A 24140-nucleotide genomic window follows, 5' to 3' on the forward strand; every position below is an offset into this window, starting at 1 on the left:
TTGGGTCAGAGAAGAGGGGTGCCGTTTCAGCCTGAGGCCCCTGCCACTGGCCCCGGCGTCTCTGGGCCCTCACGGCAGGGCGCGGGCCTGTGGCGGTACCTTCAGCGCAGCCTTGGTGGCCTCGAGCTCTGGGAGGGTGGCGGGCACGGCCTGGGCCTCCTTGAGCTGCTCCTCGTGGGCCCTGAGCACCTCCTCGGCCCCCTGCGTGCTGCGGATCACCAGGCTGATGGTCTTGAGCCTGCGGGAGAGCAGGGCTCAGAGCGGGGCTGGGGTGGCCTGGAGGAAGCAGCCAGGCCACCATGGTGGAACCCAGACCTGGTGGAACCCCAGACCTGGTGGAACCCAGACCTGGTGGAACCCCAGACCTGGTGGAACCCCAAACCTGGTGGAACCCAGACCTGGTGGAACCCCAGACCTGGTGGAACCCAGACCTGGTGGAACCCCAGACCTGGTGGAACCCCAGACCTGGTGGCCAGCTGACCCCTGTGGTCATGGGCTCCAGGGAGAAGAGTGTACACGTGTAGGCAGAAGGTGGTCGGGGACCTCGGACACGGGGATGCTCCAGCTCCAGCCTGAGTCCTGGAGGGAGGTTGTGCTGGCCAAGGGAGCCCCTGTCAGCCTTCCAGCCCCCAGACTGGGTGAGGGGGACACCATGTGCCTGACAGGGACGCTCCTCACAGACAGCACGTGGGGTGCGCGCAGGAAGGCTGGGTAAGAGACAGAAACGAAGACCAGGGCCTCGGAGGACAGATCACGTCGGGACTGAGAGGAGCAGTGGAGAGTTTACCACTAAGCTACCGCAAGCGATCTTTGAGCCGTGTGAGTGCGTGCACCCTGAAATGCGCTGTGAGGGAAAAAGAGGTACCCATGTCTGGGGGCGGGGGCAAGGAGGAGGCAGGGGCCCTGGTGAGGACTCCGCATTCCCCGGGAGGCACTGGGGCGGAAAGGCCTGTGAGAGAGGGGATCGGGACCCTCTCAGCACCCTGGCCCTCTGCTGTGTCATCCTGCCCACCCTGCCTGCTCTCCGCAGGGCCTCATCCCCACCTTCCGCCAAGAAGCCCCTCCCCCAAGGTTGCCGGTGCCCCCGGATGCCCGGTCCTGACCTACCCCGCGATGCGCCCCGGCCCCTCACCTCTGCCCACACGCCTTCCACATCAGTGACCCTCCCCTACCACCCTCCCGCGGGTGGGAGGCCCTAAGTCCTCCTCTAATAGTCCCTCAACTCCTGTCACCCCACGTCCAGTCATCAGGTAGCCCTGCCTCCAAGGCACACCAGGACTGAACCCCTCCGGCCACCTCTGCGACCCCCACCCTGGTCCACACTGGCCATTCCTTGGCCAGACCCCACCTCGTTGGCACCGTTGCCCTGCCAGTCCACACACTCCCCAAGACGCCCCTTCGGTCACAGCCCCCCGGCCGCCGTCAGGTGCACTCACTTCTCCAGGTAAATGGCGGACAGGCTGCGGACCTGCTCCAACTTGCCCAGGGTCAGCTCCAGCTCTGAACGCAGAGTGGGGGCAGCGGGTGACGGCTCGGGCAGGGCCAGAACCTTCTCGGCCTCGGCAGAGAGCCGGGCAACCCCCTTGCCCAGCCCCTCCACCTCAGCCTGTGCTTTCTACGAGAGACGGAGCAGGAGGCGAGCTGAGCCCGCACGCCCAGCACACGGCACGCGTGCAAGGCCGGGGTCGGGCGCAGCACGGGGTGGGGGTGGGGTGGGGGGATGGACGGGGCTTGCCTGCTGCTCGGTGATGCGCTGAGCGCACTCCCGCGCGGGCTCCTTGTCCAGCGGCAGCCGCAGGCGGTGCACGGTGCGCGTCTCGCAGGCCTCCAGCTGCAGCCGGATGTCCTTGAGCTCTGAGATGCAGCGCTGACAGCGGGACGACTCCTGCTCGCCTGCGGACGCGTCCAGCTCACAGGCTGCCCCAGCCCTGCCCTCCGCCGCCACGCCCCACCCCCCACCCGGCGGCACCCGCCTACCCTGCTCCAGGCTCTGCAGCAGCTGCTGGTAGTGGCGGCTGCAGGAGCCGTACTCGCGCTCAGCCTGCAGCCGGTCCTCAGGCCCGAAGCCACCAGCGTCCTGGCTGTCCCGCAGGAAGGCCTGGTAGTGCAGCTCCAGGCTTCGCAGGGCCTGGCGCTGCTCCTCTGGTTTCAGCGTGCGGAACTGCAGACGGCACGAGGGCTGAGCACGGCCGCAGGAAGACCCCTGCTGCCCGGCACCACCCACAGTGCCCAGCGGGGCGGTCGTACCGTGACCAGGGACCAGGAGCGGATGAGCTGCATGTCGCGGCTGAGGCTCTGCCACGCCAGAAGGCTCTTCATTTCCGTGTGCAGCTGGTGCCACAACGCAACCGAGGCCTGGTGCTGGGCCTCCAGCCTGCCAGGTCGGGGCACAGTCAGAGGCGTCCGGGGACCCGCCCGACACCACCCTCTCCAGCTGCATACCCAGGACCACGCACCTGGCGACGGCCTGCTGGGCCTCCTGGTTGGGCGGGGGCACTAGAAAGCACACGGAGGGCACGGCGGCCTCGCTGCAGGAGCTGCTGAGCACCTTCCAGTGGAATGGCTGCGCAGGGCCTACCATCTGGCACTCGTCACCCTTGTGCACGGTCACCTGAAGCAGTCAGAGCGTCGCAGCGTGGCCCCACCCACACCCATGCCCACCCTGCCCGGCCCAACCCTCACCTCCACCTGCTTGTAGTCGCACACGGCCAGCAGCGGCACGCGGCCCCGCACGGGGTGCGCTGGGTTGCGGGGCTTTAGCTGCACGATGGCCTTGGCCCGCTTGGCCAGGCCCGAGAGGTGCCCCCTGTACTCGTTTAGCTGTTCCTTCTCGTCCTGCAGAGGGAGGGGCGGCTCAGAGACCATCATCCGGCGTCAGACACCGAGCGCCCAGACGGGGGTCTGTGAGGACCCATGTGCCCACCCCGGGAAATGCAGGAGCACCCCTGGACCCCCCAACACCCTGAGATCCCGCGTCCTTCCAACTGCCCCCAGAATGCTGTGGGGCTTGGCACTCAGCCAGGACAGGCGCCCGGTCCCACCGACACTCCTTCCTTCCCAGTTAGGACAGAAGGGCTTCCCCAGCCCCCCTCACATGTGACGTCCTTCGGGGGGGGCCCCACAGCGTCCTCTCCCCTCTGCCCTCCCCTGTCCTGCTGTGGAAGGTCGCCCACCTCCTCCCATCCAGCCACTCTGAGGGATGGAGGACCGTCCAAGGCTGCAGGTCAGGGTCCACGCGGAAGCTGCCTGCACCTCTCCCGCCCCCTCCTGGGCCAATGCTGCCACTGAGGGGGCCTGCTGGACCCCAGGCTTCACTGAGCCCCACTCCTGACCACAGGAGCTCCAGGTGGCAGAGCCTGCCAACTTCCTCTCTCCTCCATCACTCCCTGCCCCAGGGCACCTGAGCAACGCACTCAGCTGCCTGTGTCCTCCTCAGCCCTCCCGACTGCGCCTGCCCCAGACTGTCAGGCCCGAGATGCTGATGGACCTGCCTGTGGTGACATGGCTGGCAACAGAGCAGCTGACTCAGGCCTCTACTCCCTTCAGGGCCTGTGTGGGTGGTGGGGTGCTCGTACCAGCTCTGGCCAGCCACCTGCCCCCAGGCCAGGACCCTGCCGCTAAGCTCTCGGTTCACCCATACCCCCACCCCACTGTGCTGACCTCCAGCCCCTATCGTGCCTCCTGACCCCTGCTGGCAGCTCTAGTCACCACTCTCCGCCTCCAGAGGGACCTTTCCAGGGCATCGATGCAGCCCAGACACCGGGCCAGCCTCTCCCTGTGCTCCCCTGGCCCTGGACCCTGCCACCTCGATGCCTGCCGCTGCCTGTGCCCCTCCAGCCCCACAGGCCAAGAGGCCGGGCCTCAGCGTCTGTCTCCTGCCTGGCTGCACGGCCCTGGGCTCGGCGGGGGCCCGGGTGGTCGGCTCACCTGGGCGTCCTGCAGCAGGTCCTCGAGCCGAGTGACGGTGATAGAACGGTCACAGGTGTACTTCCTGCGCAGCGTCTCCTGCAGTTTCCGCAGCTGCTCCTCAGCCTCCCGCACGTCCGAGAAGAACTGCGGCGGCAGAAATGCGTCACGCTAGGCCAACAGCCGAAAGCCCCCGGCCAGAGCTGCCCCAGCACGGGCCGGAGGGGCTGGACCCAACAACCGGGGAGGATTCTGATGCGAGGTCCGTGGGACAGTGCGTGGGGTCGATTGTCCACGTCCGCACGGACACGGGGAGGGGCTCCTCGAGGTCACTAGCAGAGCCGGGGGTTGGGGAGCCCAGTTCTCACCTGGAAGTAGGCGGTGTTGTCCTTTAGGTGCGCCTCGATACAACAGCACAGCTGCAGCGTCCAGCTCCACTGGGTCTGCAGGGCCGCCTGGAAGGACTGCAGCACAGCACGTGGCCCTGTCGGGCCCTGCCCCGCACAGGGGCTCGGGGGGAACCCCCCAGCCCTGCCCCGCCACACCAGGGGCCCGGGGGGTCCCCGCATCCCCACCCCACCTCCACCGTGGGCCGGGCAGGGTGGTCTTCCCGAAGCAGGCGGTCGCCGGTGCCCTGGAGCTCTTTGATTTTCTTTTCCTTCAGCTCTAGTTCGTGCATCAGGGCCTGACACGGAGGCAAGGGCTCTCAGGGGCGGTGCCAGGGCCGCGTCGGGGTCCACCCGTCTCCCGCCAAGCACCACCCGGGGTCTGGAGCCGGACCCGCGCTGGGGAGGGCAGTCGTGGGAGGGGAGGGCCCGGAGGCTGGCCACCTGCCTCACCGAGTAGCCCTCCTTCTTGGCGGCCATGTTGGTGTTGCGGTCGCTCCAGTCGAAGCCCACCTCCTCCTCCTCCCTGTCACTCAGCCACATCAGCTCCTTGGTGGCGGCGGCCACAAAGCCATGCAGGCTCTCCAGGGACCGGAGGCGGGCCTTGGAGGAGCTCTGTGAGCAGGCAGGCGGGGAGTGTGTCAGCCCCGCGCCCCACTCCCACTCCCCCGCCCCCCTCCCACCCCCCCACCGCGGCTCCCAGCCGGCCGCCACTCACGAGCAGCCTGGCGTACTGCAGGTCCAGCCGACCCAGGCAGTCTCGGTAGGCGCCCCGGGTGGCCGGGGAGAGCTGGCCCTGTGGGAGGTGAGGAGGGGTGAGGCCTGTGGTGGCCAGGACCTGGCCCGCGCCCACCGCCCGGCCCCCACTCACCTCGTCAGTGCGCGCCCGCTCGATCTTGGTCCGGAACTCCTCGACCGATTGGTGCAGGCCTCGGTGGCTGCCCAGCTGCGCCTCCACGCTGGGCAGGTCCACGCCCCACTCAGCGCTGTCCAGCCGGCGCTGGTTCTCCTCCACCCAGGCCAGCAGGTCCTGCAGGTAGCGCAGGGTGGAGTCCTCGAGCTCGGGGTGCCTCGGCGTGCTCCGCAGACGCAGGTTGTACTCGGTGCGGATGGCCACCAGACGCTCATGCAGGCGGTACACCCTGTGGGCGGGGCAGGGGTCAGGAGGGGTCAGCAGAAGCGGGGTGCCCTCCCCAGGCCCTGGGGGTGGGGGGGGGCCTGGCCCACCTGCGGTACATCTGCTCGCCCTGCGGGTGCCGCCCATCCTTGAGAGTCTGCACGTCGTTGAACAGCGTCCGGATCATGCTGTCCGCCTTGTCCAGGTCCCGCTCCAGCTCGCCCGCCCGCTGCGGGGCCTTGCCTGAGGCCAGCAGCCGGACATCCTGCAAGGTGGTCGCCCTGACTCACAGCCTGGCCACCCCACCGCCCGCCTGCCTGCATGAGGCTCCCCCGCTGCCTCGAGGCCCACCCCCATCCTTTCCCTTTCCTCCCCGTCCACCACGGCACGTTCTTCTGATGTTTCTGGCGAAACCTGCAGCCCCCACCTCTCTGAGGGACCCAGGACCAGGCCCAAAGGCCTCCACTAGGGCCCAGGAGCCGGATGGTTCGTGGTCTTGTCCTCCAGCAACCACCCCTGAAAAGTTCTCCCCAAGACAGCCCCTGTCCAGGCCCTCTGGGCCCCATGGGTCTGGGTCCCTCCAGACGGCAGCGCTCAGGGCGGGCCTGGTGCCCAGGAGCCAGCTCTGCCTCAAGCTAGCGGTCTGAGTCTGCGCCACACCCAGAGGGAGGAGCGCTCAGGGCCCGCTTCCCTCCCCCAGGCCTCCCCACTCAGGCCCACCCTCGTGCCCGCCCCTCACCGACTGCAGCAGGGCGTCGGCCTGGTTCAGCTGCTCTTCACACAACCCGGCCTCCATCTGCAGTTTGCTCACGACACGCTGAAGACGCTCTAGTCTGCGGCCCAGAGCAGCCACGGGACCCCCAGTGAGTGGCGTCGGCCACCAGGCTCCCTGCCGCAGAGCGCAGCTCCCCTCCTGCTCCCGGCCTGCCAGCTCAGTGTGGGTTTCCCAGCCTCGGGGAGGGGGCATTTCCTCCCCAGGCGGTGACTCACCCTCGGGGTGGCTTCCCTGCCACCGCAGGGCCCCACCCGCCGCCCAGCTGCCCCGTCCACCCCAGCGCCCGCCCACCTCTCAAACTCGCTGCGGAGCTGCTTCTCCCGCTCCAGGATGGCCACGTGCAGCTTGCCCCACTCCTTCTCCACATCCAGCGGGTGGTAGCCGGGGGGCATCTTGAGCTGGCCTGCTTGCACCGCCCCCTGTGGGCAGGGGCCTAGCTCAGGCCTGGGCCAGCAGAGGCTTGGGGGTCACCCGGGCCCCCGGCCCACCCGACCTGAAACAGCCCTGGTCCCAGCTCTGTGGTAAGGCCGGGCCAAGCCTGCTGGAGGGGGGCCCCACAGGCCCCGGGCTCCCGGGCAGCTTCACTCACCTCCAGAATGCCCCCCGCTCCCCTCCCTCCAGGACACCCCTCACCTCCAAGGACTGGTAGATGCCCTTGGACCGGTTCTTGTCCGCCTCCTTGGCTGGAAGCTCCGTCTCCTTAAACTTCAAGAACTGGCACCACAGGATCTGGGGACAAGAGCTGTCAGCAGACAAACCTGGGGCCCCACAGTGGGCACAGGACCCCGGCTAAGCAGAGAAACCCACCTCGATCTCTTCGAAGCTGGAGGGGAAGCGGCGCTCCTCGAAGCCAGCCGTGTGTGCCCGGATCCACTGCAGCAACAGCAGCACCAGCTCGCGGTACTCCTGCCAGCGCAGCTGCAGCTCCTGGGGAGAGGGCGACGGGCCGTCAGGGGCCCGCCTATCCCCCGCCCGCCCCGGGCCTGCCGGCCAGCACTCACGTTAGCCTTCACCCCGTCCTGCACGTCGGGCACCCGGGGCATGGCATCGTACAAGGATGAGACGTAGGTGATGATGGACTTCTCGTCGGGCTGAGGGACGTCCACATCTGCGGGGGAGGAGGGTCAGAGGGGCCTCAGCGAGCGGCAGGGGAGGAGAGAGTGAGGCGGGGGCCGCGGCACGTACCCTCAGGGTCCAGGAGCCTTGTCACCCCCAGGTCCCGCTCTGCCACGGAGAAGGCCTGGTCCAGGTTCTCCAGGTTGGTCTGACGATACACCTTGTTCATGTCGATGAGCGTAGGCCTGTGGGCAAAGGAGCGGGTGGGGCAGGCAGGCGGGAACACAGGGGCAGCGAGGCCCACCGGGCAGGTCAGCGCACAGACATGCCCTCCACAGGCCCCCAGAGACACAGAACCCCCAGCACACGTTCATCCTGAAAAACACCCCCACCCCACTAGCGTCCAGTCCCACCCACCCAGGCAGCCCACCTGCAGGTGCTGCACACATTGGGCCCTGGCCCCAGGAGCTCAAGGCGCCTACAGTGAGCACAGGCACAGGGTGGGGTGCCGGTCAGCCTGGGCCCCCCGCAGGGCCGACCCCACACAGGCCCCTTCTGGGGTGTCCACGTGGGGCCAGCGCTCATGGCTCTGAAAACCAGCAGGCTGCTGTCCTCTGGCCTCGAGGAAGCCGGCACGGCCTCAGGAAGGTCCCAGGAGGAGGCGCGAAGGGCGTGCGTAGGGCTGGGCCTACTCGCCTGCACCCTCCCAGGGAGGCGGGCTGGCGCTGGTGCCTGTCCCCGTGGGCGGCAGACGCCTCCTCGCCCCCACTCGTTTGAAGTTGCCCAGCTGAAGGGCTGCAGGGATGCCCCCGACCCACAGTGCCCTCCCTGCCCCGGGCCGCGTACTTGTGCCGGTGGATAATGGCGTTGAAGAGGCGGCCATCTCGCCAGCTGGAGGTGAAGTTGTCACAGCGCAGGCCCTGGAAGCCCTCTATCATGCGCTGGGACCACAGCAGCAGCTTCTCCTTGGCTGTCATGTCCTCCGACTGCCCGCTCACCTGGATGTCCGAGATCTGCCCCACACAGCGGGCAGGAGACGGGAGCTCAGCCACGGCCACCGACCTGCCCGGCGCCCAGTCAGGGTGCACGGGAGCTGCCAGACCAGCTGAAGCAGGCTGGGGCCGCAGGGACCCGCCACACCTCAGTGTCACAAGCCGAGGCCACTCTAGGCAGCAGCTGCCACAGAATGTCAGGCCCCCAGCCCCTGCCGTCGCCACATGGTGGGTGCCCTGGGCTCCCTCCTCCTGGGGCACACCCCGCACCCCGCAAGGCAGGCATGGATCAGAGTTGGTGGATGGTGGGCGCATGGAGCTCACCCAGAAGTCCCAGGCCTAGAAAAGGCTGTCACGAGGGGCAGGGGGCGGGGCAGGGCCTCCCTGACTGCAGGCCAGGGTTATGTCCCGGGGTGAGGCCACAGCAATGCCCGGGCCCTGCACTCAGTCCAATCCTTCAGGCCTGGGTCTGCCAGCCTGTCTGCTCCCCCGCCTGCCTGGCCCTAGTTATCTGTCTGTCTGTCGGCCTGCCCGCCTGTGTGACTCAGCTACTGTGCCAGCCAGGCTCTGCCTGCCCAGCTCTCAGATTTGCGGCTTCCTGTGCGGGCCAGGCAGGCAGTGGGTGAGTCAGCCCATGCAGTGGGGTGCTTCTCTAGAACCTTCCCTGGGGCAGGAGGCCACACCAAGAGTAGAGAATGCATTCCTCTGCAGGGAGGCTCTGCGGGCCCTGCCCAGTCAGGGCCAGAGGGCACGGGATAGGCAGGCCTTGGAGAGAGGCCTGGGCCTTGAGGCCACGGAGCTAGCACAGGGCAGCGGCACGGGCTGACGGGAAGGCTCCAAGTGCCAGGATGCTGAGGGCCCCAGCTCCGAGGCCGCACGCCTAGCCGGGTGCCAGGCCAGCCCCGCCGGAGACTCCAGGGGCGGCAGAGGGTCAGCGGGCGGCCATGCTACCTGGAAGTGCAGGATGATGGTCCAGATCAGGCCGAGGGTCAGCTTGGGGTTGCCATCGGCAATATCATCGTTCCTGATGTTCACCAGCTTCACCTGTGAGCAAGCTGCCCTCAGTCGTGCCCCCGAGCGGGCCGGAGAAGGGGGCTGGGGCCTGCGGCCAGGTGGGCGGCATTACCTGGCGGTGCCGGAGATAGTCCAGGGCGATCTGCACGTTCTGCAGCTTGTGGAAGCGCATCCGGCCCTTCTCCCGCGGCTGGGAGGGGAAGCAGGGCCGTTCAGCGGCCCCAGAGCCCGGTCACAGCCCGTCCTACGGCTGCGGTGTCTGCCCGCCCTCCGAACCCCCAAGGTATCCATAGTGAGGGTCTTCCCCAGCAGGGCAGCAGCCCTTCCCTGACCCGGGTCCACCCACCCCAGCTGGGAAGGGGGGGCCACTGGCCCAGGGGCCAGGCCCAGCAGGGACCAGGCTGCGGGAAGGAAGGAGGGGGAGGGGAGGAGACAATAGCCAGGAAGCCACGGTGGGGGGGGGGGGGGAGGGCGGTGGCTTTGGGGGAGGGGTCCTCCTGCTGGGTGGTGGCAGCCCCTGGCGGGTCTCAGGCCCGGCCCAGGCGGTGCGGCAGGCACGATGGCAGGCAGCTGGATGCAGGGCCGTTTGCCAGCCCAAGTGCCATCGGCCCTGGGTGAGCTGGGCTCCTGGTCTCAGGGAGCCCACGTGCCGCCGTGGCCAGCGGGCACAACCACTCACCAGGCGCGAGCTCCTGATTACGTCCCGCTCTCTTGGCTGCCCGGCCAGAGCAGGGCAAAGGGTAAAGGGCAGAGATCAAAGTTCAGAGTCCAAGCAGCAGAGAAACCAAAGCAGAGCAGAGCGTGAGGTTACGGTGTCAAGGCTCCAGCACGGAGGGCAGCAGGGCTGTGTGCCGCGGGCCGCTCCCAGGCCAGGCCCGACACTCCGACCAGGAGGCGCAGTGGGGGGCGAGGCCAGGCCGGACACGGAGAGGGCACGGGGAAAGACCCCAGGAGGGAACGCAGGCGGGGCCTCGGAGGGGGCGGGCGGTTGGGCGCACGTACCAGGCTGTCCCCTGAGAGCACCTCCAGGAGAGAGATGAGGTTGTGGCCATCACGGAGGTCTTCATACAGGTCACTGATGTGCCTCTGTGCCTGCAGGGGCAGAGGACTGGGCTGGCCGCAGGTCCCCAGAACCACCGACAGGCCCAGAGGGCATGAGGCAGGGGCCCACAGAAGACGCCCACCCCCGAGGAGGCACCTACCTCTGCCCTCCAGTGCTACACAGAGAGACCAGGAGAGATGGAGAGAAGGAGGAGGGGGACAGAGACAGGAGGCAGGAGCGAGCGAGGGGAGGAAGCACACAGAAAAGGACAGGTTTCAGAGGTGGGAGGTGAGTTCCCAGGGCAGAGAGGGATGGCCCCGAGCGGCTGGGTGGCAGGAGGGGTGTGGGCCCTTGTTCGGGCTGGAGGGCCAGGGGCACGCTGCTTCACCCCCACCCGCAGTCTCCTCAGCCCCTGCGACACGCGCACGCAACGCAGGCACTTCACACACCCACGTGTGCGCATGCCACCAACCTTGATGAGGTGCTTGTTGACCCACTTGGTGAAGGTTTTCTTCTGCACACGGTCCCGCTCATCTGGAGAGACAGGGCCAGGTTACCTGGGGCCTGCGAGGAGCCCTGCAAGCTCCCAGGAGGTGACCACCACGCAGATGACGGTGGCTGGCGCCTGAAGGGGGCCTCAGCCTCACAAGGCAACCCAGCCTCCCTGCCCCTGCCCAACGACGCCCTCCTCAGCCCTGGACAGGTGGGGAGGGGGCAGGCACACGGTGCCCACCGCTGGGTCTCCTTACTGTCTCCCCCTGAAGCTGGGAGGGTCTGGAGCTGGCAGCCGCACCTGGAGCCACAGCACACAGGTCCCGGCCTGCCCCTCCCCCCCCACAGGCTGCCTCCCAGGGCCCTGGGCTGGGCAGGGATGTGGCGAGGGTGAAGCTCTGTCCTCCCCACAGGGCAGTGGGCCTTTCCCGGCACACAGAGAGCCGTCCCCCCCCCCCCCCACTGCCCGACACCCGAGGCCCACAGGCCACTGCCGGCCTCTCTGTGCTGGGCATGGGTGGCTGGCCCCCCGACCCCGGCAGCTCTGCACCTGGGCCAGGACACAGCACGCTCCCCGTGGCGCCAGCCACCTGTCTCAGTCTGTCCCCCAAATTCAGACCCTCAGAGTCTGGGCCCCACCCCACCCAGTGCCACGTTTCCCACGGCAGGAACTGGGCCCTTCCTGCCCCACGACTGCCCTGCCGAGCGAGGAGTGCCCGCTACCTTTCTTGCCCTCTGAAGCCCTGAGCACAGCCAGGTAGAGGTTGTCCTCCGAGCTGGTTCTCTTGTGACCCAGGCCCTTGGGCTCGGGCACTTGGAGCCAGTTCTGAGACATGATGCCGCGCCCACCCCTTCGGCGCTCTGTCCCTCGGTCCCCAGGTGCTGTGCTCCGCGGCGAAGGTGCTCGCTCAGCTCAGCTCAGCTCAGCTCAGAGCCCAGCCGGTGGGGCCACGCCCAGCCCGCAGTACTCCCCAACTGCTGTCCCCGCCCCTGGAGCCCTACCCCACCCAGCACAACCCCCAGAGAGGGAGTGTCCCTGCGGGAAGGAGGAAGGTGACCCCTCCCCCATGGCCACACCCACAGCCCGACAGAAACAGGAAACCCAGGGGTTTCCTCACCCACCCAGCCTGCTGCAGCCCCCGGCGGGACCCGGGGGTACAAGGGGACCTGGCAACTCGCCGGAATCACAGGGAACCACACGCCTTCCTCACGGCCACTCCAAAGGAGGGCCCCCCCACAGGGAGGGTACCTGAGTGCTGCTGGGCCCAGGGAGCCCACGGGTCACACGTCTTGGGCAAGCACCGGCTCAGGGCTGCCGAGCCCAGGGCTACCCCTGTGCGTGCCCACGCTACCTGCTGGAGGGGCTCTAAGGAGCGACCCCCAAGCTGAGTGACACCCGGCTTGGGGGGGTGCAAGGGCCCATCCCTTCCTTGCAGCCCCCCTAAATCATCCCTTCTTATAGACCTACATGCCCTCTGTGGGGTGGGAGCCAGGCTCCACTGTGCCCCTGGCTCCAGGGCCACTATGGTCCAGTGCCAGGCGGGCCCTTCCCGAGCTGCCCACCAGGCACGTCCTGGAGCAGTGCCCCATCCGAAGGCAGAGCACACAGCAGGGCGGGAGGGGGCACATAGCCGAGCGCTGACTCACCCAGCAGGACTGCCCAGCCCTGAGCCGCAGGAACTCTGCCCCACGGTAGGGAGGGGGGGTCTGGGGCCAGAGGGGAGCACGGGGCGGCGGGGGGGGGGGGGGGGGGGCGGCAGCCAGTGAGTCAGGGATGGGGAGGCCCCCCTCCCCCGCACGGTGACTCACAGGAAAGGAAGCCGCACCTGGGGGCAGTGGGGGCAGGACGGGTGGGGCGCACAGATAACAGCTATTTGGGCTGTGAAGGTGGGAGGACAAAGGGCACCGGGGTGCCGCCTGGCCTGCTCCCTCTGGTCTCGCACACAGCTGCCCCTGGAAGCGTGGGGACTGCCCAGGCTGCCCGACCACCGCAGGAAAGAATGCACCGCCCCGACCACAGAATTTTCCAGGCAGATGTGATGTGATCCAGCTGTCAGCGCTGCCCCCCCCCATGCCCACAGCCTCTGCTCCAGGGAAACCTCACCCCACCCCATCCCCGCTTGCCCTTCTGTAGCCACAGGAGGGCGCCCAAACCCCATGGGGTAGGGGGTGCCCAAGCCAGGTGAAGCTGCTTACACCCCACCCCTGGCCCTAGGGGCACAGCCAGACTTCCGGGGCTCTGCTGAATGTCACATCCCTCCCGACCTCGGAGAGGCCCCTCAGGCCCCAAGCCCAGACTGCACCTGCTCTACACACCCCGCAGCCTCTGTGCAGGGCCTGGAGAGGCCCCACAGACATCAGCTCTTCACCCTCCAGAGGCGCTCCAGAATCCCAAATCTGACCCCACGCTGGCCAGCACTCCCAGGACAGGGTCACCGAGAAGGTCTAACACCCACTGCCCCTCCCCGGGTTTGGATCCTGCAGAAACGCAGCCGCTCATCCTAGCAGAAGTTCAAAAAGCCGGTACTGAGCGCCTGCTGTATGCAGGCTCGGGGCTAGTCCAGCTGTAACAGGGAGGTGAGGTCTCTGCCTGCAGGGGCAGGGGTGTCATTCTGGGGAGGGGCACACACACGAGGCCCCTGGGAATGAGCCAGGAGCTGGAGCAGGGAATCCAGGACAAGCAGGACCCACTGGACTTGGTGAGCCCCCAGCCCAGGCCCCAGCCCCAGCTCCTTCTCCAGATTTCTCTCTGCCACCGAGGGGCCTCCAAGGATGCTGTCTCACCGTCTGGGATGGGGTTCCACCTCCTCCTCCCAAGCCTGGCTCCAGCGCCCGGCCCCCCTGGAAGCCCTCTTGCCTCTGAGCTCCCCCCAGGGTCTCAGAGCTCGTCCTCTCCCCCCTCCACAGCCCCTCCCTCCAGCCCTGCCAACTAGCCCCTCGCCCCTAGCTGTAGATGCTCCCTCCCCTGTCCATCCTATTGGGGCCCTCAAACCCAGAGACAACCCCTCCCAGGCCGGCCCTGCCCCGCCTGACTCCCCACAGGCCAGGCTGCAGCACATCTCAGCCGGCCCTCCCCAGAACATTCCCCAGCACTGGTGCGCCTGCACATCTGCCTGACCCCCGTCCTGTCCACCAGCCCAGCGTCCCCTAGAGCTGCCCATGCCCTCTGAAGAGTATCAATGCCCCCTCCTACAGATATGGAAACTAAGGCTGGAAGCCCCCCACGATTCGTGGAGCCGCTCCTGGGACAGGAAGCTTGCAGACGGAGAAGGGTACCTCGGCCCAGGAGAGGCGGGAGGCCGAGGGCCTGCAGCCCCGCCCCCAGCTCCTCCCTCACCCCTCACGCGGCCGACTGCCAACTGCCTGGTGCCCAGAAGCCGAGGCCCAGGCCCAAGCCGCCCCGCCCACCTCCCCCTCCCCCTTCTCCAGAGGGAACAAAGGGGCAGAGGGGACCTCACTCCGCCTTCCTCCCCAGGTGTTTCCGGAGCTGAGCCTGCGGGTGGGGCTGCACTTGGGCTGGGCAGCACCCGGTGGCGGAGATGACAAGGAGGCAGAGGCAGGTGACCCCCCCTGCACCACCACCCTCCAGCCGCATGCACCCACCTACGCAGCACAGCTGCCCGTAGAGGTAGCCCCTGCGGGCCTGCTCGCAGCCCCCATCCAGCCAGCACGGCCGTTCCAGCACAACCTCCTTCTGCGTGGCAAGAGCGACTCCCGCCCCCCGTGTGCCGGGCGCAGCCATGAGCAAACGGGGCGGTGCAGCGCCTGCTTCCCAGCCCGCCCGCTCTTCTCTCCACACCCTCCCCAGCCGTGGCGGCGGGCCAGACGCCGAGAACCTGCCCCCGGCGGGCGCCCCGCCCCATGTGAGCCTGGAAGCCGCGCCCCTACGTGGAGGGAGAGGACCCGGCTAGGCCTGGGGGACTGGGGGCAGGGGGAGGCTGCCCTCGAAGACAAAGAGGCCTGGGAACTCCCTAAGATAACCGCTCCCTGGGACAACGCTCCCTGCAGGATTCGAGGGAGAGGCTGGGGGCAGTGCGGGGAGCAGGGGCTGAGACAGCCGGGAACAGAGCAGGAGGGGCACCAAGGGCAGCAGGGACGGGGAGCAGGCTAGGACGGCGGCCGAAGGGGAGCCCCTTCCCCACGTGGGGACAGGGCACAGCAGCAGGCTGAGGGAGGGAGGCCAACCCACAGCAAAGAAGTCCTGGCCCGAGCGTTTTTATTGACCGTCCCTGCCGCTGAGTCACCAGCTGCTCCCCAGCCCCCAAGGCCACGCCTAGAAGGCCGGTCCGGACTCAGACCTAGGGCCCAGCGGGCCCAGCATCCCTGCCAGGGGCCAGCTCTGGCCACCCCCACTGAGGGCAAGCCTCCACACTCCAGGCTATGCCCAGTGCGGACCGGCAGGTCCCCAGTGGGGCAGTCCCTCTGGCCAGAACCCCAGTCCCCAGGCCCCCCCCCCCGCCCCCCCCCCCCCCCCCCCCCCCCCCCCCCCCGCTCATTCACTTGAGTGGAGGCCCCACCCTCCTGGGCCGCACGCAGCTGCTGCCAAGGGCTACAGCCCAGAACGGGTGACCTGGAGCAGGGGGCGGGCAGAGCACAGCCAGGCTGCCGGTCCCAGGCGTTCCTAGGCCCTGGCCATGGGCGCTTAGGCACCTGCCTCACCTCTGCGCAGGGGTGGGAAGGCTCCGCCCAGGCCCATCCCCACCTCAGTCCTGGGCAGGAGCTCTCCCAAGACCTGCCCCGGGACACCCGGCCTGTACCTGCCAGCTGCAGTTTCTGTGCATAGTCCCCTGTGCTCACCCTGTCCCTGACTGCTAGAGAGGGACCTCCCTTCCGGACTGGACGCTCCTGCACTGCCCCTGCCGCCCACTCCCCACCTGTCCGGAGCCCCCCCTCCCAGCAGGGGGCTCCAGGCTGACGACGCCACAGAGCCCCGGCCCTGCCCAGAGAAGCAGGGTAGGAGGCGGGGGCAACACCGCCTCTGAGCACGTGCCAGAGCTGCTTCCCCGGGACGGAAGGGGAGGGCGTAGGGAGACGCAGGGGCGGGAGGGAGGCGGCCCCTTGCCCGCCCCGCCCTCAGCCTCCTGACGGGGTGGCGGCTGGTGACAGCAGCCCGGGCAGTAGCCACCAGCGGGCTTACCTTGCTCATCCTGCGCCCGCCGGCGCCCCCTGTGCCAGTGCCACACAGCGGCCAGGGTGACAACGTGGCCCACGACCACCAGGGAAGGGAACAGACTGCCCGACGGCTCCATGGCTCTGGAGAGCAGAGCAGGCGGAATCGCCCTTCGGAAGGGCTGCTCGAGGCCGGGCAGCCCCCTCCCTTCCCCGAGCGGAGAGGACGGCGGGGGGTGCCCGGGACCAGGGACCGCCCCCTGCAGGACCGCCCTACCACCGTCCGCCAGGCGCCCAGAGACCGGCCCTGGCGCTGCTGCCGCTGCCGCTGCTGCTGCACCAACTGTGCTCCCGCCAGCCCCCCTCTCAACCCCTCCCGGCCGCTCCGCGCTCCCCACCCTCCCAGGCGGCGCCGGCTCAGCTGTCCCAGCGCAGCTATCACGCTGTCACGCTCAAGGTTAGCGGGAGCCTTAACCCCTGCCCACCCTCGGCCACACCCGCCAGGAGGAGGGGCCTACGGGGAAGCCAGGCCGAGCGGCAGCCCCCCCACAGCCTGGGCCCTGGGCGGCCTCAGCACAGTCCTGCCCCCACCCCCACCAGGAGGGCGACCGTGGTGCCCGAGCACCCCACTCTGCCTCCAAGGGTACCCTCTGGTGACAGCTGCCAGCACCCCAGCCCTCGCTGGCCTCCCAGGCTGGCAGCTGACCTAACCACCCTCAAAGACAAGTGGCCAGAGCCCCCGACGCACGCCCCTACCCCCACAGGACAACAGACAGGGTGCGGGGGAGGGGCCCAGGTGCCGGCCTGGAGAGCAGACAGTGCACAGAGGTAAGGACAGAGCCTCCCACCCTCGGCCCCAGCCGGGCTTTCGAAGGCTGCCCCACCTACCCGGCACAATCTTCATTGGGGACAGTGGCGGGAGCCCACGGGTCCGACAGGGAATGGGTGCGGGGTGTGGGGAGGGTCACAGGCCCCTCGGAGGGAGCAGTGAGCCCGGCAGTGGCGGTGGTGCCGCTGACAGCAGCAGTGCCTGTGTCCGTGGGGGAGGGGAGGGGTGGGCAGGGGGCCCGGGGGATATAAATATCCAAGGAGGCCCAGAGAGGCCCGTCATGTGTCCAGACTTAGAACATGACGTGCAGAGCGAGGGCACCTGGGCCCAGAGCCTCGCTGGAGCCCAGGCTGACTGGGCGGCGCCACCCCACCACCCGACGCTCCCCCCAGGCTCCCACGGGTGATTCTAATAATAAGAAGCCTCCTGGAACAGGCCGACCACCGGCATGTGGGCCTCGGGGGCTCACGTCCCCCTTGAATGGGGCACAGCCCCGCCCTGCCGGCCTCGTGGAGTAAGGACAGCAGTGGGGGAGCACTCGGAAAGGCCACACAGGCAAGGGCTCCCCCCACCCCCCTGCACAAGTCACAGGACGCAACACCTGGCCCAGAGGGACAGGACGGCCTCCCCAAGGTGACATCTCAGGTCAAATTGGGCTGGGCCACATGAGTGCCCGCCCCCCAGCTCGGGCCGTGCCTCCCCACCCCAGGACAGTCCCAGTGTCTACGCTGACCCCACCCAGACCCCATCAGCGGCGGGTCTGCAGAACGCTTGGGGCCGAGGTACCAGCCCACATCACATCCTGGACTGACCCAGGCCTCAGTGCGCTCAGGAAACAGGATGTGGGGGTCACGGTCCTTCCGCTCTCTTCCCAGCAGCCTGGACCCCTCAGGCCCGAGCAGACAGAGCACTGGGGTTGGTACCCCATTTTGTAGCGCTTCCCCTGTGTCCAGCACCATTCTATTCCAATCCTCAGAGAAAGCTACGGAGTAAGCCCCGTGTATTACTGCATCGTACAGATGAGGAAACCAAGGCACAGAAAGGATGAGGGGCTCACGCTCGGTCACACAAGGCTGTGATGTCAGCCCCGGCGGTCTGCCTGGAGTGCGTGGTCAGCCTGTAGCAAAGCACGGCAAACCACACTTGGCCTCTGGCCGCCGGGATAGAGGCCCCCTGGTCCACATGGGGAGGCCAGGGGCAACGAGAAGAGGACCGGAGGGGTGAAGGGGTGGAGGGCCAGGCCACCCAAGCCTCCTGCCCATCAACCCCGTGCCTCAGAAACTCACTTCTGAAGGAAACTGGCCTGCGGCAGCCAGCTCTGGAGGCTGGGACTGGGCTCCTCAGAGGAGTCAACAGCCGGGGGAGAACTGCTCCCAGAGGCAAGGGTGTCCCTCGCTCAAGGGTGGCGGGCAGCACCCCCCGCCCCCCGCCAGGGACCTGGGGCAGGGCCTGCAGCTCCCGGAGCCTCCATCCCACACCACACACGCCCGGGCACCTCTGAGAGGGAGCCGTGCCCATCCCCGAGTCCCAAGTCCCGAGTCCCGAGTCCTGCCCCTCCAGGGCCCCGGCCACAGGCTGGAGGGGAGAGGCCTGGATCCCTCCCTCCCAAAGGCCTGCAGCCCCCACCCAGCCCTGCCCTACCTTGGCCCAGCTGAATCAGCTCCTCCATGCTGAACCTGTCCATGGCTGCCGACCGGTAGAGAGGAAAGGAAGGGAAGGCAGGAAGGAGGGAAAGGATGGGAGGTGGAGGGCAGGCTCGCTGGAGCCCTGGGAGCCGTGGCTCCTCCTCACGGCCACCCCTTAGTCAGCAAGCCCAGCAGAGCCGAAGCTCAGCGGATCAACAGGTCGGACCAGCCTGCCTGCAGCCCCTGAGCCCTCAGGCGGGGCCAGAGGACCGGTCTCCCTCCGGTGCCTGCCCGGCCCACCCCGGCCCACCCCGCAGCCTCCCCCTTGCTGCACAGGCCCCACCAGCCTGCGCCTCCCTGGCCTCTCCTGGACCCCTCCCCACCATATCCCCCACGACCAGCTCAGGCGCAGCTACCACAGCCTCCAGCCCTGACAAAGGTGACATCTCTTCACTGAGTCCCAGCCTCTGCGCTCCTCCCCTCCCCGGGCGCTGGCCTGCCCAGCCACCGCAGAACCCAGTAGAAGACAAACCTAATCGTGCCCCGCGCGCCCTGCTTAGAAAACCTGCCAGAGTTCTGCAGATTTCTCCGAAGACAGCCCAGACACAAAGCTGGAGACTCACGGAAGGCTGGCTGGGGCGCCACGCGCCGTGAAAAGGAGCACGGCAGCTCTGTGCGCTGACTCTGTGTCCCCTGCATGGGGGACAAGCCGCATGGGAGAGCCAGGTGCACAGCGGGGTCAGGAGAAGCAAGACCCCGAAGGCCACCTGCGTCTGCCGTGTAAGACGCTGTCGGAGCAGCACAGGTGCTGAGGGCGTTCGGATGGTACCTCTTCTCTACAGAAGTTTCAGTTCACTGTGAATTTTAAGCCACGCCGAGCATTACCACTTGAAACATAAATGAAATTCATATATAAAAACCCATTCCGGGCTTCCCTGGTGGCGCAGTTGTTGGGGGTCCGCCTGCCGATGCAGGGGACGCGGGTTCGTGCCCCGGTCTGGGAGGATCCCACATGCCGCGGAGCGGCCGGGCCCGTGAGCCGTGGCCGCTGGGCCTGCGCGTCCGGAGCCTGTGCCCCGCAACGGGGAAGACCACAACGGTGAGAGGCCCGCGTACCGCAAAAAAAAAAAAAAAAAAAAAAAAACCCAAAAAACCCCCCCCAAAAAAAAAAAAAAAAAAAAAAAAAAACCCATTCCACGAGTTTTCTATCACACAAAGCAACCCCAAATTCCTCGCCCTCCCGCCACCTGGCCTCCCTCTGTCCCTCCTCCTGCCAGGCGGCTCTTGGCCAAGCGTGGTCCTCGTCACTCCACACAGGGGCCCTACCTGCTAGCTCTGCATCCAGCCCATCCCCAGACGCTGGGGGCTCCCGGGCCGGGACTCGGCCTGGGTCTGGCTGGTAAGTGGCTGAACAAGCAAGTGGACACCTTCCCACTTGGAGGAGCAGACCAGCAGGGCACAGGTGGGCGGGTGGCCTCACGGTGGGGACCGTGGCGCGGCAGGCACAGCTGACTGCCCTGCAGCGTCCGTCACTCCCCAGCCGGGGCTGGACGTGCACAGGCAGCCCACCTGACCAAGGCCACTCTGGTAAGCAGGGCGGCTGGCCCCAGGGGCTGTTGACCTGGTCCTTCTGCAAGCTGACTGGGGGGCGAGGCTGTGAGGAAGGAGGCGGCTGTGTGGCTCATCACTTGATAATCTTTAAAACTCTGGGACGTCGATGGTTCTAAATGTCATCAGAACCTTCCTAGCCAGAGTGTGGAGCGTCCCAACCCCTGCAGACCTGGATGTAGCCTGTGCCACACCCAGCACCCAAAGCGCCCTAGGCGTCCTCCCGTATCCAGAGTGGCACTCAGATCCTGTGCTAGGCCTGAGGGACCAAGGGGAAGGGGAGCCCACACCCGCCGGCCCTGACTCATCCTGGAGCTGGAGCTCATTTCCTGTTGGAAACTCTGAGCTGCCACCGGCGACTGCGGCCGGGAAGGGAAGACTGAGTCACCTCCGTCAGGGCTGCGGGGTCCCCCCACCCCCCCACCCCCGCTCTGCCCACTGCAGCCACACCCAGTCTCCCCTCCTGGCCCACGGCCAACTGCCCGCCCAGCCACCAGGCCCAGCCCAGCCAGGCCACAGACAAGGAAGGTCTTCCTTCCTTGTCTGTGGCCTGGCTGGGCTGGGCCTGGTGGCTGGGCGGGCAGCTTGGCCCGTGGGCCAGGAGGGGGTTCAGCAGGGTAGGGGCAGCAGCGAGGCGAAGGTTGGGGGAGAAGGCTCAGGCCGAGAGCCGGCCACCGGGTGCTTGGTCACAGCTGACCAAGCACCCAGCGAAGCACTACTGACTCTTTGTGGGTGTCACCGTCACCCCATTGACAGGAGCTGGAGAGGCCGTGTGGTGAGCCCGAGGCTGCCCCTCTGCCCACAGCCTCACTGATCCTCCCAGATGGGCTCCCACACCTAGGCCCGAGTTTGCAGGTCCAACCCAGACCAGGCCAGGGCCGGCGCTTCCGCTCAGCACCTGGGCCTGCGCCTGGGTCCCCAGACCACGTTCATTTACCTGGCAAACTCCTACCCACGCTGCTAGCCTCACCCCAGGCCCCCTGCCCACCCCTCAGAAACCAAGTTCCTCCCCAGGTAGTGAGACACAGAGACGGAAGCAGGTGCGGGCTGCCCCACCTCAAGGCCAAGGCCAATGAGCTCCAGAGCGCACGTGTGAGCCTCGAGCTGCACGGGACCCTCTGCCCATCTGGGTCCTGCAGCACAGGTGCTTAGGGACAGAGGGATGCCACAGAGCAGGGACACAGCAAGGGCTTGCTGGCCACCTCTGGGACAAGAGGACCTGTCCCATCCTCTGAGACCTGGCTCCCGCTGGGAAGGATCTGCCTAGACCCCAGGCTGGGCCCTGCACCCGCCATGCCTTGGCCTCAGGCCCAGCGGCAGATGTTCCTACCTAGGGTCTGCTCTTCTCGCCCCAACCCAGGGCTGCCCGTCTAGGCCATCACCAACCCCAAGCCGACCAAACGGCCAATCACAGTATCACGTCTGTGCCACACAACCATGGGGGCAGGTGCCACCCCAACTGGACAAACTCAAGGCTCAGAAAGGTCAGGGAGTCACCCACACTGTTGGAGAGAAGCTACACCGCTGTCCCATCCCAGCACCTCCTCTGCATGCCCCCACCTCCTGCTGAGAGGGCCTCAGGGCCGACAAGTCGCCGGGCCGGGGGAGGGGGGCATGCGGGGGTGGGGGGGCGGGGGGGGGGGGTGAGCAGGGCATATGACAAGGGCAACGCTGGGGAGGGGGCTGAGGGTGCGGCCAGGGCTGTGTTAACAGCTGGTCCTGCCAGTCCAAGAACCACAAGCCCCACCCCTAGCTCCGGGGTGTGCCTGGGGATGGGCTGGCAGTAACCCACCGGCTCCTCCTTGGCCTACCCACCCCAAGGTCCTCAAGCCAGGAGGAGGAGCCCTATGGGTCCACTGACCAGAGCGCGCAGGCAGAAACAGCGCCCCCTGCTGGCGGGAGCAAAGCTTTTGCACACTGGCTGCCCACCCCAGCCCACCAGGCCCAGGCCCCAGCACCCCCTCCCATCCCCCACCCTGGGGCCAGGACACAGCTACCTGCGGCAGGGGCAGGCTCTGGGCCAGGCCTCGCCAGGGTCCCTGGGGTGGTGGCGGGCACCACAGGGGTCTCAGGTGCCCCCTCCTCAGGCTCCTTCCGGCGGTAGACCCACCGCTCCTCACGGGTAGGGTCCTCGGCTGGCAGCGGCCCCCGCTTGGGCGGGCAGCCCAGGGGACCCTGCACGGCCTGCACGTGGTGGGTGCGGCGGGCAGGCATCACCATGGCGACAGGGCGGCGCACCCGCTGCAAAGAGGCGGGCACGATTTCCGGCGGCAGGTGCAGGTACTGGCGCAGGTGGGCAATACCCTCGTTGGTGAGGTACCAGTAAAAGTGGCGCCAGGCGAAGGTCTCCCGCACCAGGCCCCGCGCCCGCAGAGAGGCCATGGCGCGCGTGACCTGCAGGTTGGTGACACCGGGCACGTGGGGATGCAGGCTGCGGGGCCGCCGGTCCTTCTTGGCCACCATCACGCCCTCGCGGAAGAGCACCTCGTAAATGGTCCGCAGCTGGTCCAGCGGCATAAGCATGCCGGCCACCATGGCTGCCTGAGCCGGTGAGTCGAGGGCGGCGGGCGGGGCACAGGGAGGAGGTCCAGGAGACGCCCTCGGCACAAGGTGCGACCGGGGCCGAAGGGTAGGCAGGCCGTGGCGCTGAGCTCGAGGGCGCGGGCTCCGGGCTTGTGGCTCGCGGCGCCTGGCTCTCTGGCTCCGTGCGATTCCTGCCGGCACTGCGGCCTGCCCACCGCTTGCGCGAGCCTCCCGCCTGCCCGCCCTTCAGGACGCCCAGGCCGGCCCCCTCTGACTCAGCAGCAAGGGCGGCCCCTCCCACCCTCAGCTAACAGGGCCCCTCGCAGAGTGGGGGGCACCTCGCAGCGGCGGCCATCCCCAAGGCAGGCCCCCTCCCTCCCCAGGCCCGCGGCTCCACGTCAGAAATTACATCAGTTTCTAAACACTTCCTTCAGAGTTCCTAAGATTAGGGGGAGGGTGGACGGGAGTGGCTGTGGACCCAGAATCTAAAAGGCTGGCAGAAGGGAAGCGGGAGAGGAGAGAGCAGGAGGGTCCTTAGGCCCAGGACCCAACTCAGGGTTGTGGTCTCAGAGCCTCAGGGATTCACAAGGACCTGAAGAGGAGGGTTGGGCCGTCTGGGCAGGGGGTCCTCTAGGTCTAAGGGAGGAGAGCTGAGGTCTTGGGGGGACTCAAGGGCTGAGGGAAGCGCTGCGGTCTTGGGGGGGCAGAGGTCTGAGGGGAATGGCAGGGGCAGCTGCTGCAGCACATGGACAGGCTGTAGGCACCACTGGCTGCCTGCCATCAAGCAGGCAAAGGGACAGAGCCCCCACCTCCAGATGTCGGATCCAGACAACGGCCACCCTCTTTAACACTTGCTATGCCAGGCCAGATCAAGGGTGGGCCAGGAACAGGGAGTCGGCTGAGAGTCCAAGCACTGTGTGCAGGGCACAGGGTAGGGGCTCTGAGTGGCCTCCATCCACCACCGCCCCAGGCCAGCTGTTGGAGGCCAGAAGCTCTCGGCTGCCACAGGGACCCAAAGCCACCCGCGGCCCAGAGCCCCTGCCGCCAGGAGACACCCCACCCTGGGCAGCCTGAGTGCCTCCTTCGAGCCAGCTGGACAGATGAGGGGAGAGTAGCACCAGGCTAGAAGAGGGTCGGGGGCCCCAGTGAAAGGGGGACCAGCAGCTGTGGGGGAAGGGGCTGTGTGCTCCACGTGAACACCCTGCAGCCTGGCCCGGCCACGCCCAGCAGTCACCCCTAGGCCCTCAGAGCTGAGGCTCCAACCACGGACATCCCGCGCCTCCCCATTCCACCCAATACCCCGCTCTCCCACTTGGTGCTGCACCACTCACACCTGTCCCCGCGCTTTCTCCCCTCCCCCAAGCGGACACACCCATTCCCAGCACTGCTAACTCGGGGACTGTTTATAAATAGGGCGGAAGGGGGGGGGATCCCGAGGTGGGAGGCTCGGGCGGGCAGGCGGCCAACAGGCTGCGCGTGGGGGCGGGTTTATGAGGCCGTTGCCATGGCAGTGCAGAGCCGGCTCCCAACACACACACACACACACACACACACACACACACACACACACACACACACACGAGTTGTGGCAGAGGAAACTGCAGGCACAGCCAACTGTTCCCACAGCCCGGCCCGCCAGCTCTGCGGCGCCGCTCTCCCTCCGCCG

At 67.8% G+C, this 24140-nt stretch overlaps 1 protein-coding gene across 8 annotated transcripts in view; it reads right to left on the minus strand.

Moving 5' to 3' along the window:
- LOC136137009 (plectin) overlaps positions 1-24140 on the minus strand; it is a 56053-nt gene that overhangs the window by 11668 nt on the left and 20245 nt on the right. For 3 of the 8 annotated variants that reach the window (XM_065895272.1, XM_065895265.1, XM_065895269.1), the window contains exons 2-26: positions 10761-10822; positions 10249-10338; positions 9359-9436; positions 9184-9276; positions 8087-8253; positions 7370-7485; positions 7186-7292; positions 6992-7111; positions 6818-6913; positions 6476-6603; positions 6149-6242; positions 5520-5674; positions 5164-5434; positions 5011-5088; positions 4746-4907; positions 4487-4591; positions 4275-4370; positions 3928-4053; positions 2683-2835; positions 2457-2611; positions 2248-2374; positions 1978-2161; positions 1736-1893; positions 1437-1615; positions 100-238 (exon numbers count right to left, since the gene is read on the minus strand). In XM_065895272.1, coding sequence (XP_065751344.1) covers positions 100-238; positions 1437-1615; positions 1736-1893; positions 1978-2161; positions 2248-2374; positions 2457-2611; positions 2683-2835; positions 3928-4053; positions 4275-4370; positions 4487-4591; positions 4746-4907; positions 5011-5088; positions 5164-5434; positions 5520-5674; positions 6149-6242; positions 6476-6603; positions 6818-6913; positions 6992-7111; positions 7186-7292; positions 7370-7485; positions 8087-8253; positions 9184-9276; positions 9359-9436; positions 10249-10338; positions 10761-10822 — 3239 coding nt within the window. Of the gene's footprint in view, positions 1-99; positions 239-1436; positions 1616-1735; positions 1894-1977; positions 2162-2247; positions 2375-2456; positions 2612-2682; positions 2836-3927; positions 4054-4274; positions 4371-4486; positions 4592-4745; positions 4908-5010; positions 5089-5163; positions 5435-5519; positions 5675-6148; positions 6243-6475; positions 6604-6817; positions 6914-6991; positions 7112-7185; positions 7293-7369; positions 7486-8086; positions 8254-9183; positions 9277-9358; positions 9437-10248; positions 10339-10760; positions 10823-11503; positions 11616-14383; positions 14496-15917; positions 16030-16777; positions 16794-21948; positions 22487-24140 lie in introns of those variants that run through there. The other 5 variants (XM_065895264.1, XM_065895270.1, XM_065895267.1 and 2 more) reach the window with 5 other exon arrangements.

Source organism: Phocoena phocoena, chromosome 17, assembly GCF_963924675.1.
Source record: "Phocoena phocoena chromosome 17, mPhoPho1.1, whole genome shotgun sequence".
NCBI lineage: Eukaryota > Metazoa > Chordata > Mammalia > Artiodactyla > Phocoenidae > Phocoena > Phocoena phocoena.